The following is a 15,010-nucleotide window of genomic DNA, read 5'->3' as shown; positions in this document are numbered from 1 at the left end:
TAAACCAGATTTTTTCGGAATTAGTTATCAGGCTTTCTTTCTATTGCCACTTGTGCTGAATGAAATGTTTCAAGGATACATGTATTTTGAATTTGATTTTGAAATTATTGCTTGGGCTTTCGTGGTGGCGTGGTTTTAAACTGTTAGCTCTTCACCACTTTGGATTCAAATCCACCCAGGTACCTTTTGTTATATCATGAAACTACAATTAACCTATGCTATCCAGCTAGCTTACAGTCAGTAGTTCTACTCAAGCACCACCTCACGGCACTTTAGGTCTCCCTTCACCTATAAAGTTGGAAAGTAGCTGCATAACCAATTACAGTGTCAGTCAAACAAAAAGCCCAACATAAAATATTTTATTTTATGTAGACAATGGAAGAAAACTAATGAGAATCGAAATCTTTGGAATTTCAAGACTTTATTTAACTTTAACAATATTTATGCATAAATAACAAATACATGAGCATTATTTTCAAATTTTACACCAGTCCAGTATAAATAGCATACAACTGGAAGCAAAAAATAAAAACCAACAAAAATACAACATTGTCCTAGAATAAAATAAGCTTCATTTGCCAGCATGTTAGGAAATACTCCCTAAATATTACTACTGTGTATGTAAATAAGGATTGTTACTTAATGTATATTAAAGTATTCATTTTTTACCTATATTAAACACATTTAAACAGACAATCTTATAAATACAGTGAAATAGAAATATTTCATCCCCAAAAAAATTTGATCATAAAATACATTATATAAATAAATAACCAACAACAACAAAAATAACAGAAACAAAAACTTGTTAGTAACAAATGATTAGCTATACTTTATTCCTGTAATATGTGCTTGCCTTGTCTTGACGTGCTTAACATAATTGCATCATACATAAGGACCACTTTGGTAACTGCTGCCATGCTAAATATCTTGCATGGACTTGTCCATTTTTCAATCTGTACAAAACCAGTCACATTATTTCTCAGAAATGAATAAATTTGTTTTTCTTTAGAAAGGGCAAAAACGAATTTTATATTGTTTAAATAATGTTTTGAAAAAGTAGTGCTTAATGTGAAATAAAAATTAAATTAAGTAGTATTTTCACTTCCATACAAAATAATAAATCAATCTAACAGCCAAAAATCACACAAGAAAAATAATGTTCAGGTAATTGGCCAATGAGTAACTTTTTGGAAACTATAAATGTACACCAAAAATAAAAATCCTTTGAGAAATACAAATAAAAGCATGTCTTGGGTATAATGTGCCTTTAAAGGAAAATTTCAAAATAAGTTCTGACTAAAATGGGAACAGTGCACATCATGGTAAGACAAGCTGAGCTTTATCTGCACACTGGTCACATGGGTAGTTTCAGTTCATGCCAGCTGGTTAAAGATTTAATGATTGCACGCAAAAAAGCGCATTTAAGTGGATTGGTCTACAATGGACATAATAATATTATTTAATATTCAAATATTGATTAAAGCATTGAATAGAAATGAATCATTTGGATATTCTTATGAAAAAAAATATTGATAACGTTCTAAGTGATTCGAAATGAACTATTATATGATGAATATAAATATTTTGTTCTAGAACATTTTATTATCTGCTATATAAAAATATGGTAATATCAGATCATGTATCTCACACTTGCCAATAACTTCTTTTTAATTTCTTTTAGGAGGTTGGTTGTTATGTCTGATACTAAGTACTATCAAAGTAACTATTCATTCTTTTACTTGTACAAATCTTTCATTATTGACCATTATTATGATATTATTACAGACAAACTCTTCTTAATGCAAATCTGTTAATTTTCTAAAACCTTTCTATTCGTAATTTAGAGTTGTCATAATTGATGTGGCAGTGAAGAAGAAGTTTGATATTTATATAAACTACTTAAAATTCATTATAATTTGTGTACATAAATTTTATATCCCAATGAATTCTACAACAGATCCTTGTCCCATTTAACAAGGTTACATTAAATATAATTTAATCTATGGGAATAAACATATAAAAAAAAAGTAGTTTTTAATTTTGATCCTGATTAGAACCTATGGAGAGGAGGGGCAATCAGTTTGAAGCCAGGAACCTCAACCACTTGGCCAAAGATGCCCAACATGAAATTCCCATTTTTTGCAAAACACTGCTAAAATTCACTAAAAAAAATATGTATGGGTTGTGTAAAAGCAGAACAACCTACAGTAGTAAATTGTTATTATTTGCTACATTGATCTTATATAAAATAGTTAAAATTAAAACCTGGCAGTTCATATGTAGCTCCTTTTTCTAAATTATGTATTAGTGTGTACACTTAAGAAAAAATAGGGGCAGTACATTGTAAATTTTAATAAAATTCAAGAAAGATGATAAATATATTTCAATAAATACAGTAAGTTATTAATAACACATTCATATAAAATCATAATTAGTTTAACATGCAATATACTAAACCTATGTTAACATTGATTCAACAAAGCTTGACATACACATGAAAATTAAAAGCTTATGCTTGCAAACATGTTAAGTAAAATTTCTCTGAGAAGGTTTTCAGTACACATGAATGACAGAAACTTTATACCTTGTAGCTGCGACTTTTCACGAGGGTTTATAAACATGAAATGCATGGATCTTACACCAGGGTTGACAGACTATGGATGACTATGGCCATTGACTTGGGTTTTACTGTAAATCAATATGGTAACAAAGATCTTTAACAACTGTTTTAGTAATAGAAAGAGCAATCGAAACTTGAGACTGTCTGACTGCTAAGTTTTATGATGTTCTTTCTCTTTTGAATCATAGACCAAAATAAAAACACTTTGCCAGTTTTAACAATATGAAACCCAAGAAAAAGTAATCAACGAACGAATATGACTTTTCTATTGTTATCCCTTTCCCTGTCATCATAATAAGTGACCCTCAGAAAAAAATTGAGATAATCAATGGGCATGTTCTGGAGTGTTGATAACTAATACTTGCACTCCAGTTAATGCACTGCATGTATGTACATACCATTTAACCTCGACACATTTTCAACCAAAAGGTCTCCAAACTACAATAAAATTTTATATTGTTGACTGAGAACTTAGATCACAGTATCACTGAATATGGATAGCTGTGACATTCTGTGTCTGTGACATTCAGCCAAGGTTCTAGTGTATATGACTGATGGTGTGAATCACAAGTGTATTCAGTGGGTTATGACATTCAATCAGGGTTACAGTGTATTTGGATGGCTGTAACATTCAGCCAGGGTTACACTGTAATATGGATGGCTTTGATATTCACCCAGGGTTCCGCTGTAATATGGATGGCTTTGATATTCAGCCAGGGTTCCGCTGTAATATGGATGGCTTTGATATTCAGCCAGGGTTCCAGCGTGGCATCCAATTAAGTTGCATTGACAATGAATGAATGTATCCTTCAACCAGGGTTCCACTATATATTAATTAATGGCTGTGACATTCAATCAACTTTCCACTGTATATGGATGGATGAAGCCTTCAGAAGGGCTCAACTGTATATGGATGGCTGTGACATTCAACCAGGGTTCCACTGTATGTTGACTAAAAATGTTACTCATCATCAGTAGCAGCAGGTTCTTCCTGGTCTCCATCAACATTCTCCACATTTTCTCTCCCTGCTGCTCTTCTACCTGCAATATATAACACAAAAACCTGTAACATGTAAAATATTACCCTAAATTATCTGTTACTAAATATCTGTTAAAATTTTCTCTGCCATAGTTAAATGGCAAAGCATCAGTAATTATTGGTCTGTTAGTACAACATATGTTATCACCTTTCACAGTATAAGTAACTGTTTCCATTATTCAAGAGCTATTAAACACTTGTTTTCTATTATCAATATATTGTTTGTGTATGTTTACATTAGGAAAAGGTATAACATAATTCTGGGAACTTCCTGGACAGCCCTAATCTAGTGTCTAAAACAAAGGGAAAACGATCCAAAGAAAAAATCAAGTACTTTATTCTCACAAAGCAGACACAAAGTTTCATATATTACTGTGTTTTGCAATCTTTTTTTAATTTCTCAAAATGGAGTAAAATTATGTCAACAAATAGATAAAAATTATGTAATACCTGAACGAATACTGTTGATTGAGGCAAGAACTCTTAACATGAATGCTGCAGGTACTGTGATAGTATCCCTGGTCTCTTCTAACATAATCTCATTCCGATGAATTACCTTCGTACAAAAAGAACAACATATATTCAAAAATTTGTATGTTAAAAGATTTGGTCTGAATTTCATAAACCAAATTAAGTGTAAGGAGAACAAATTAAGAAACTTTAAATATCTTAACATTAGGTTGCGGACCAACAATGACAAAAAAGATCGACCATAATTTGCAACATGATTAGATGTCTTAAAAGGCTGTAACCTGTAAAATATAACCCTTAATATCTGTTACTTGCAATGCATGACACTAAATTTTTAGTGTAGAGCTCACCAAAATAAATGATGCAGTGCTTATTTAGTCTTACAATAATTTTAATGCTTGCAAAAATGATTCCTCACAGAATTGGGACTTTTTTTGACTTCATAATCACACTGGAACATTTTTGAGGTGTCACCTAAAAATTCGATAAGTTTCATGGTAACAAGAATAAAACAACTATTAAAACAGTACCTCATGTGCTCTTTCCTCATCAAAGCCTGACTGTTGTAGTAGAGGTGCCCATATCTTTACATCATAGTCTATACCACTTGTTGCTAACACTGAAATCATTTAGTTAGCTTATAAAACTGTGTGTTTGTAACAATGGTTCTCAATGGACAATTGTGATGAAAATATTTTCTATATATATGACTGGTGCAAAGTTACAAGTAAATTTCAATTTTAAATAAGAAAGGAATTGTACAATTTTATATCAAATTTGATATCAAGGCTTTTTTAAAGGTTTTATATGTTGCATCATAAACCTGAACTCATCTTTCAAGTTATATAAACAAGCAACCATTCATACTGGGCCATTCAAAAGAATATAATTACATTTGTATGTGTAGTTTTTAAACAGATACTATGATACTTTTGTAATATGTCAGAATTGAATATACAAAATTACTTAGTATCTCAACTTAAGATACATTTGTTGAAACTAACCAGGTCGTATTACTTTTAAAAGTCTGAATACCTTATGACAAAATACTATGACCTTACTTAAGCCAAAAATGTACTGCATGTGTACAGGAAAAATCTGGATATTCATTAATCTGTCCTATTCTTTTACATTGATTCATATCAAGTTTGAATCAAATATACATAAATAATCTCTCTTTAAGCATGTATGATAATTAAGTTTGTGTCATATATTCTTTCACCCTTTGACCACTTAATTCGGAATTCTATAAAGTCATTGTCTCAAGAAAAAGTAGTATACCCACACAAACTTGGAAACTTACATGTGTGAAACGGGTGTGGTTGGACACAGTTGACAACATGTTTGTCAGCCTCTAGCAACATGACCACCTTGCTGGTATATCTATCCCAGATAAACACATGGCCACAATCAGATCCACTTAACACAAACTTGTCTCCCCAAAAGTTCGATTCTTTTATCTAAAACAGTCCAATATAAACAGTTTGATAAATTCATATCACAAAAACTGATTTTTTCCGGTTAATAATCTAGGTAGCTTATAAAAGGTTTATGGTTCTACTCATGTGCCTCCTGGTACTAAAACTAATGCACTATAAAGGAAAAGATCACCACTATCATAACAATTTGAGCTTCATGATAATTAAGACCTTGCTTGTCACTTTGTAGAATCTGTGACCTTCTACAAGGTCGATGAGAGAGCCACCTTGTATAAGTAGATATTGAACCTACAGCAGTGATATTATAACACAACCAAAAAGCCCCCTTTCAGAATATAGATTTAATTTCATTTTTGAGGGAAGTTGAGGCCATTTACTTTAGTACCACTGAAGAATCTTTAAATATTACAAAATGTATCTAATTTTAAATAAATGATTCATTATCTAGATATTTATATAGTAAACTGTATCACTTTAAAAAATCTGTCTACGTCCTACAGAAGAGTTTGACAAAAAAGGAAAATAGATAAAACATATTTCTTTACCATAGTTCTAGCATTTCTGTGACCTTTGAAAACTCTCTTGACCTTTGGCATAAATACATTTTTTGTCTGCATTTCTTTTTTCTCTTTCGCCTCCTGACGTAAACGATGTAATGCCTGTAGCTTCAGAGCTGCAGTTGTTCTCTCAAAATCAGTCCTGGAGAAAAGAAATACTCTTGTATTAATCTATAACAAGATATGTTTTAATTCTGGCAGAAAGAACAATGATGGTATTTGAACATATACTAAACGCAGCTTAATTCATCAAAGTCTGGATTGTAACAACTTGAAAAATCAAAACCGGAAAGCTCTGTATGAGCAATAATAAAACAGAAAACATTGATACAGCAAGTTTAGTGTGATTCGTTAACAAATTCTTTACTGTCAAAATAAGTGCTTATTCATATGCAGGTTTAACACACGAGGAGGCATTTACAAGGACATTGGCGATTGATGGGACACATTATTTATTGCATTCAATGTGTAGCTTAATCCAGTACCTTCTTCTTGCAGCACTTTGTTCTGGTTCATCTTCATCACTGCTATCTGTATCTCTATTTCTGGTACCAGGCTCGTCTAACTGAAAGTCACCAGTCGGAGGTCCACTATGTCCTATACGTCTACGTCTTGATGTACTTTGGCCACTCGTTGAACTCTCACTTCCTAGATTTATATATAAAAACAAAAAAATACCAGTCAAACAGAACAAAGATAAAAGGAAAGTTGAATAGATAACTATTGACAACACATTAATAAACAACATGTATACTAATAGGGATATACATTTAGTCCTTCAACAGAAAAAACCCTCATGACTTCCAGCATGTTATTCACTGTCTGAAAAATGTATAAGGTAGCAATAAAAGTCAAAATCCAGCCTCTACCTGTAGTATGAAGAGAGTTAGCATATAAATAATACATAGGTTTGTGAATAACAGTAAAAAAAATTCCTCCGAGGAAAATGAAAGTTCAAACTTTCATAACTATTTTGAACAGTAGATATAGGGTATCAGTACAGAACAGTAGATGATCAATCACCAAAGAATACTAAAGAATCACTGAATTCTACAAACTCTCATTAAACATGTTATTATGATTTACTAACTTACCTTGTTGTGAATTTGTACTTGGCTCATTATCTATTTCCATTCTCTCGGCTCTGTCCACAATTACTGGCTCGTTTGAGGCACCTTTTGAACAGTCAAATTCTATCTGAGCAGGCTCAGTTCGATTGTTAGTACATTTATCAACATCTACAACATCATCACTTTCCTCTGATATCATTTCAAGGCTTGGCTCTTTAATACTATAACTACATGAAGGCATTTCATCTGATGCTCCATCTGGAGAAACTTTACTTAGATCAGTCTCTTTCTGACTTTTGTCAAGAACTAAATGCTGTTTATTATCAGAGGATTTTATAGAGAAAGGTTTAAATGCACTTTCAGTATCACAGTCTTTGTTCATTGCATGTAAACTGTGTTCATTAGCAAATGTTTCATTCAAATTCAAAATTTTTTTAATAACCTTATCTGACTTAACTACTTGCATTTCTGAATCAGATTTCACATCAATCTTAGACTTGTTTGATTCAGGTAATTCACTCACATCATTGTCAACATCAATATCATCATCTGTCATTTCATTAAAATCAGTTCTATTACTAACATGAGGTACATTTCTGTCCTCGTCAGTATCAGCAATATGTCTATCTAAACTTTGATCAACAATATCAGAACTTGCAACTCCAACTTCACGATTATCTTCTGTCATCTCCTCTTCCAGACTCTGAAACCTTGTAAAACCAACCTTTATCATGCTAGCAGATGTGCCTTCTGACGAGTAATGCAAACTTACGACTGGTTGGACATTTTGAGCTCTAAGGGAACTAATTGCGGCTGACACTGTCTCACGGTATTGACCAGTTTCATCAGAATTATAACTTAAAGCTTCATTTCCAGTAGAGTCTACAGTTAATGTATCATTATCATTTTGCCCACTTTGATGCACTTTTTGTACCCCCACAGACTGGGACACACTACTAGTTCCTGCCTCATCTTTTGAAGCAAGCTTAGCACAGTCTGACTGTTTTTCTTGCAAGCCCTTAGCAATAGAGTCAACTTTTACATCTGTTTCCTGTGCTTCATTACACACTTGAGAAACTGGATACAGTGTAGGTTCTCTAGGATTGTATGTATCTTCTGTACCAGCACTTTCTACTTCATCAATAGGGAAACAACGATCACTGTCATCTACACGCATTGATTCAATCTTTTGGACAAAAGAAGTTTGAGATGTGTCTGATTTTGAATCAGAGGAGTCTTGTTCAGATTTTTCACTTCCAAATGTCAATTGACCAATTTGTGATGTTTGTTCTTTGATATTTAATGTTTCATGTTTTCCATCAGCACATAAATCACCTGATCTCTCAGTGGTTTCTGACTGAATTCCATGTGTCAATTCAACATTATCATTTCTTACATCAAACTGAGCTTGAGATTCTTCAGATACAGGGCTTGCAAACATTTCATTGCTACCAGTCTGATTCTGTGAATTTTCAGTTGACTGACTCTGAGATTGAACATTTTCATGTGACTGAGAATCAGTCTCATTAGGTGAAGACTGGTTCTGTGAATTTCCTGTAGACTGACTCTGAGAGAGAATATTTTCATGTGACTGAGAATCAGTCCCGGTAGGAGCAGGCTGGTTTCCTTCTTGTTCATTTGGCTGATCTGAGCCTTCTCTTGAATTGCCATATAACCAACGAGTCAACAGGTCTGACATACGATTCATAATTGCAGATCTAGGACCACCTGGTCCTGAAATATTTAAATGGTGTGTAAAAAAAGAAATTTATGGTTTCAAAATCATTGAAAATTAAGATTCCATTACAATTATAATGTAATGTAACTGAATAAGGGAACAGTTGCATACAAGGAGCTCTTTTAATGTTGTATGTTCTATTACAATAACATGTTTCCCACCATATCCACCATGCCTCTTAAGCAGTAGAGTGTTAAAAATAGTTCTTTTTCTACTTAATTTGTATCATTGCTCTTAACCATCCTTACTATGTTTAATTTTTGTACTAATATTTGCCTTAAATTTAAAATTGTCAGTTAATTTTGACAGATATCAAAAGCAAAATACAAAACTTAAAGACACACAAATAAAACATGATTTTCATTCCTATTGTTATGGTACTTTTCATGGAAGCAGAAACTGTTGTCAAAAAAAATCTCTGATTATAAACTTCAAATGTTGAAAACAATAATTTGGCATATACAAGTTTTTTAATATCAAAACAATTAAGATGTAAAATTATGCTACCTTACCAACAACCCTATACAAAATGGGTCACTGAAGAGGAAATTACTGTCTTTACAATTGCAGAATTATTAAAATACTTAAGGCAATGTTTACCGGTACCTGCTGCAGGTGATGATTGCTCATTGTCATTAGAAGCTTGACCCTCTGATCCAGTTTGACGCTCTCTTTCTGGTCGTGCTGTAGGACCGGTGTCAGACCAATCACCACGGAGACGAAGACGTTTCACAGGTGGTGCTCTTGTCAAACTGTCATCTTCAGATCTAGATGATGATGCCCCTTCACTAGGCTCAGCTAATGTTGTATGGGACTTGGCTGTTTTAGGCAGGGAAGTACCAGTTTGATCACAGTTATCATCAGTCTGCTTTGACTCAGATTCTTCCTACAAGATGTCAAATACATTCAAACTAACTATTCAACTGAAGTTTCAGGTAATAGTTATTTCAAATGAAAAGTTAAAATTCCTGTCATGAAATGAGGATGGCACAGTGAGGTTCTTTGACCTTAGGGCTAAACCTTCATGTAACTTCATTCAAACAAATAACAAACCACTGAAGTATTATCTCCACAAACAATTTTAATTTGCCCACCTCTCCCTAAAATTTTTTTCATCCAGAAACAGGTTTTTTTTTATACCAAATTGTACATGAACAGGGACCATTTGAATGCCACAATGAAGTGGTTTATAGCTCCAGTAGAATTAAAACTGACTTTCATAACTATATTATTGTACTGAAATCAAATAAGTGATGTCTGAAAATAAGATGTTGGCTATCACTGATATTTCAAATATTATAATGCAGAATTCTTTCTTCTTCTTTAGATGGGTCAGCTTAAAGGACATATTCCAAGTCAATAATAATTACTTTTTTTCCCCCAAAGCAGAAATATAGCAAAATAACACAATGCTTTTATTGTATATAATTTTGTAATAGTCCCATCAAATATAATAATAAATCAAATCATGGAATCATTTTCTTACAAAGATCTGTCATTTTGTTCATTGCCATCTAGCTTTTTTGCAGGAGAGCATGACATCATGTTTTGAAATAAACTTACATATATGTACATGTATATACATGCACTATTCAAATACTCTGATTTCCACATACACATACTACCTGTGTTTTTACTTTATAGGACTTTGTTTAAGTTAGATTTGTGTCGGAAGTTATAAGCTGATTGAAACACTCTCAAATTCATTCCTAGAACCAACCGGTTCTAAAAGTTTCTTTCTAAAGGGTTCAACAGCTTGCCTCTGATAGAGGTTTGAACCTATGCATCCAACAAGTTTGTTTACAAGTCAGACATGTTAACAATTTGAACATTCCGCCACTTCTACATACCTGTGTTTTTGAAACATCTTTTGAAAATTCTCTGCATTCTTCTTTATTCTGAAGTTAAAACAGACAAAGAAATATCATATCTATAAGACGTTATACTATGCAAGAATTCTTTTTAAATTCGCAGAGAATAAATGACAAGACAAGGGCTGTAACATTAGAAATCCACTTATGACTTTGCTATTTTTGAAGCGTCATGAGTTGTGATGCCCATATAAATTTGCGTCTTAGTTTATCAAGATTTTCATGACATTAGTTGACTTTGATATTATCCCTCTTACATGACAAGTTATGTAAAGTTTTATGTACTTCAAAGCAAATGTTAACATCATATTGTAAGAACAAGTTGAATATGCACAATCCACATAAATGGACACTCCCCAAATGTATAATTATTTGAGAAGTAAACCCATTTGCTGCTCTGAACTCCCGAGAGTTAACATTTATCTTTGTTCAACTTTATTCAATAAATATTCAATAAATTATACTAATCAAAGACTATACATTTCTTTATACAGAACTTTTGTCACAAATTAAATTGTCTTACATCTGTTCCAAACAAATAGATGAACTGTGAGGAGTAGCTGACCAGGACATCTTTTCCGTCAGGGCTGAAGTTAAGGGAGGTAACTCTATATGACTCTTTTTCCAAACTTGGCGGAGTGAATGAGCACATTAGTCCAGTAATACCTTTACCAGTGTAGTTTCCTTAAATCAGTACAAAAAAAATTTGTTTAAGACATAAGAAATAACAAGAGCTCAACGCGCATCAACTATTCCCAGTGCTTCAACCTGGACATCTTCTGATGAAAAAAAATTTTTTCAAATAAGCAATCTTAAGAATTCAAATAATACCAATCTTTATAGTTTGATTTTAAGATAAACATGTATTTATTCAGCCAGACAAACTACTTGTATATCATAAACAAAGACCTGTTCATACAAATCCCAATCAACTACACGATTTCAGCATGTTAAGGATTATTAGGGCAGTACCTGTAGCTCTAGTTCCCAGCATTCTCCTATCATAAACTCGGACAGAACTATCAGAACATCCTATACCTAGTTGCCATGGTAACACTGGGTTAGCTGTGAGAGCCGTTAATGCACTTCTACAGCTAATGAGCACATCCTGTAAATATAATCATGTTTTCTAGCATGGTTTTCATTCCATTATATACTTATTAAACAATCATGGACTTGCCTGGGAAGTCAATAAATATGCCATGTCTACATGGCAGTAAAAAACCCAACATGTTCACAGTATGACTTCATATAATTATAGCCTCAATATTAAAATCTGAGTATGAGCCAGATTTAGTATAATTAAACCAGAAAACTATTTATCAGTATTCTAGAAACAGCAAAAAGAAAAGGAAACGGGTCTTAGGAACCATTTTAACTTACTTCATTACAAGACCTTTTATTACATGACGTTTTAGCCCTAAGGTCAAAGAACCTCACAGTGCCATCCTCACCACATGACAGGAATGTTGATGCTTCATTTGGAATAACTATTACCTGAAAAACATGTTGAATACTTTTTTTACTAAAAATGTGAGATATACATGTATATTTTTTAACCTTTAACCTACAGTGAACTTCAACCGAAACTGATAAGCCTTTGCCCTCAGTACAGAGACAGGCCAGTCTGTACTTTTGTACCCTTTGAGAGGGCTCTATTCCATTGGTAGCACATTTTTTTAATTTTGATATTGAAATCCCTTAAAATTTGAATGTTATGTTTCATATTTAAATCTCTGCAAATCCACATTAATATCTGTCATTTGTTGCAATTCGGATCAGAATATCCATCCCAAGGGGACACGCCCATTGCAGTAAAGAAGCGTGTTTATAATAACACTCTTAAATTATCTTATAACTTATTGAATTAAAACGACACATACAACCATAATATAATTGGTTTATAATGCCAGCAATGTCATTCTGGATCTCATTCAAGCGAGATGTAGATATTTTTTCTGTTGGGATGTATCTGTGCATGTGATAGATGCATTAAATGCAGAAAAAATATGTGCAGGTATAAGATCACAAATCAAGGAAAAAAAGAGATAATGATCAAGTAATCTTCTTTGTGTACCTCGTACGCTGTTCCAAAGTGGCAGTCAAACAGGTATGTCCCGTTAGTGTCATTACGCTCTATATTTGTGTAGAAAATTTTCCCATCTCCTGAACAGCTCACTGTCTCAGTATCGTTACTGCTGGGAAGAAACTTTGCACTAAAGATGTTTTGTCTGTGACCAGAATGAATCTTGTGAATTACCTAAAATAATATAAATGAAAATTAACCAATTAGATACAAGGTTATATCCTCACCTTAGTGCAACAACTGATTAACTGCTATTAAATTTAGAAGGACTTTTTCCATTATTGCATGAAGGTGACAATATCTGGTTTTTTTTTTATCTGGTAGTGGTTAGTCACATCAACACTATGTCATATAGTAACTTTTCAGCTTCCTCGGCAGAAGAAGACCTCTACTGCCCATTTGTGTATTATTTTAGGCATAAGCATATTATGAGCAGAATCATCAACCTAATCTGAAGTTCTGTAAGCTAGCAGGATAGCTTCTTTGATAAGAGTGGGAAATCACTTTTGGGATTTAAGTCAGCAGCCAAAACCACTCACCCAGAGCGGTAATATCTTGCTAAACATCCAAACACATGGTAGAGCCATTTAAATGTAAGTGTAATAAACTTTTTCATACTGATGTTTTAGTTAAAATAAATCATTTTCATGATATTGTGTGGCAGTCTTGTGCCATTCTAAGTCACCAATTGATGCATCATTTAAATGTGTAAAATATAAAGAAAAGATGTTACAGTCAATGCTTTTTCACTATCTATCATAGGAAGAAATCTAAACATACCAATAAGACCTATATAAATTATCTCTTTTGTCATGAAGCTTTTACTTACTTTTCCAGTGTAGGGATTTGTGATCATTAAATGTTGGTCATCTGACCCAGATAAAATACTTGTACCCTTGTCATTCCAGCAAATTGTGTTCACCTGCATAAAATACAGCGCACTTCAATTAGATATATTCAAAAACATAACATAAAGCATACTGAATCAAATCAATGTATTAGTCATACAAAAGCTGTTGTGTTAAAACAAATTGTATATGTAAAGACATATATATTTGTTGAATGTCATTATGTGTTTGAGCTCAAATGTGAAACTCAACGCTCTTGTAACTTAAAGTTATGAATCACTTTTGAGTCACCTTCCTGGAATTTAAACCAGCTAGTACTGCAAGGTGTCATATGCGGAAACAAGGTAGTAACTCAAGTACATTAAAGTCTCGAAGATATGATCAAGAGACTGACACCTTAACCACAAGGGCACAATAAAGATACCATAATGTCCCTATAAAGTTGCAGGAAAATAAAAATCATAAGGCAATTTTCAGACACCCAACTATCCATTGTAAATAAAAGTTAATAAACGTAAACTGTGACATTAAGCTGTATATGATACATTATATAACTTATTAACACATGATCAGATTAAAGCGATGTATGTGTTACTTGCATCAGAAGAACAATACATGACTTGTTAGTATTAAAAGTTTTGCTAACAGTATACATTGAGTTTACAACTTACACATCCAGAATGCACTTCCAACTTCCTTTCGAGCTTTAACCGTTGTATAAAATCCACATTGCCTAAAATCAGGAAATTTAATGACACATGAATGAATATTTTATCCATATACATATGAACAGCAATTACTAAAATATTACTTCAATTGCAGTGGACATTTCAGCTTTTGATAGATCTACTAACCAACTCACTGGCAAGTCATGGTTCAAAGATGATTGCGTCATTATTACCGGTATTTTCAAAAAATATTAAAGGGCAAAAGTCAGGGCTCCTGAATGCAACATATCTAAATAGCTACAACATTCCAAATGTTGCTTAAAAAATAATTTTCATCAGATCGCGAAAACTGGTTACAAATTTTGACAGCTTCACTTTGAACAAACGCAAAATGCAATTTTTTGTTCAAAATAATTACCTCTTGCGGCATTGTACAACATCTGCCTATCGCCAAGACCATAACATCTTGATTGCAGCTGCTGGAACATTGTTTCACCGGCTGGAAAGCTCCAAAAAAGAATAAACCATAATAAAAAAATAATTGCTCAATAACCTATGGCATCAAAGTACTAAATATTCTGTCTTGACAGTTCTTTAGTT

The 15,010-nt window shown here is 32.8% G+C and overlaps 1 protein-coding gene across 1 annotated transcript; it reads right to left on the bottom strand.

Moving 5' to 3' along the window:
- Window positions 1–1,084: 1,084 nt before the first annotated feature.
- LOC132745987 (DDB1- and CUL4-associated factor 6-like) lies at window positions 1,085–14,974 on the bottom strand. Its single transcript, XM_060735025.1, has 16 exons — window positions 14,829–14,974; window positions 14,414–14,475; window positions 13,724–13,816; window positions 12,886–13,068; window positions 12,192–12,305; window positions 11,781–11,916; window positions 11,332–11,492; window positions 10,788–10,835; window positions 9,538–9,823; window positions 7,224–8,933; window positions 6,615–6,777; window positions 6,118–6,271; window positions 5,437–5,593; window positions 4,664–4,752; window positions 4,113–4,218; window positions 1,085–3,664 (listed from the first exon to the last, which is right to left on the bottom strand). The coding sequence occupies exons 1-16, from the start codon at window positions 14,896–14,898 to the stop codon at window positions 3,585–3,587; spliced, it is 3,612 nt and encodes a 1,203-aa protein (XP_060591008.1). The 5' UTR covers window positions 14,899–14,974; the 3' UTR covers window positions 1,085–3,584.
- Window positions 14,975–15,010: the final 36 nt, after the last annotated feature.

This window comes from Ruditapes philippinarum, unplaced genomic scaffold (assembly GCF_026571515.1).
Source record: "Ruditapes philippinarum isolate M1 unplaced genomic scaffold, ASM2657151v2 ctg5380_1_1_1_1, whole genome shotgun sequence".
Classification (NCBI taxonomy): Eukaryota; Metazoa; Mollusca; class Bivalvia; order Venerida; family Veneridae; genus Ruditapes; species Ruditapes philippinarum.
This window is presented reverse-complemented; position numbering and strand designations above follow the sequence as displayed.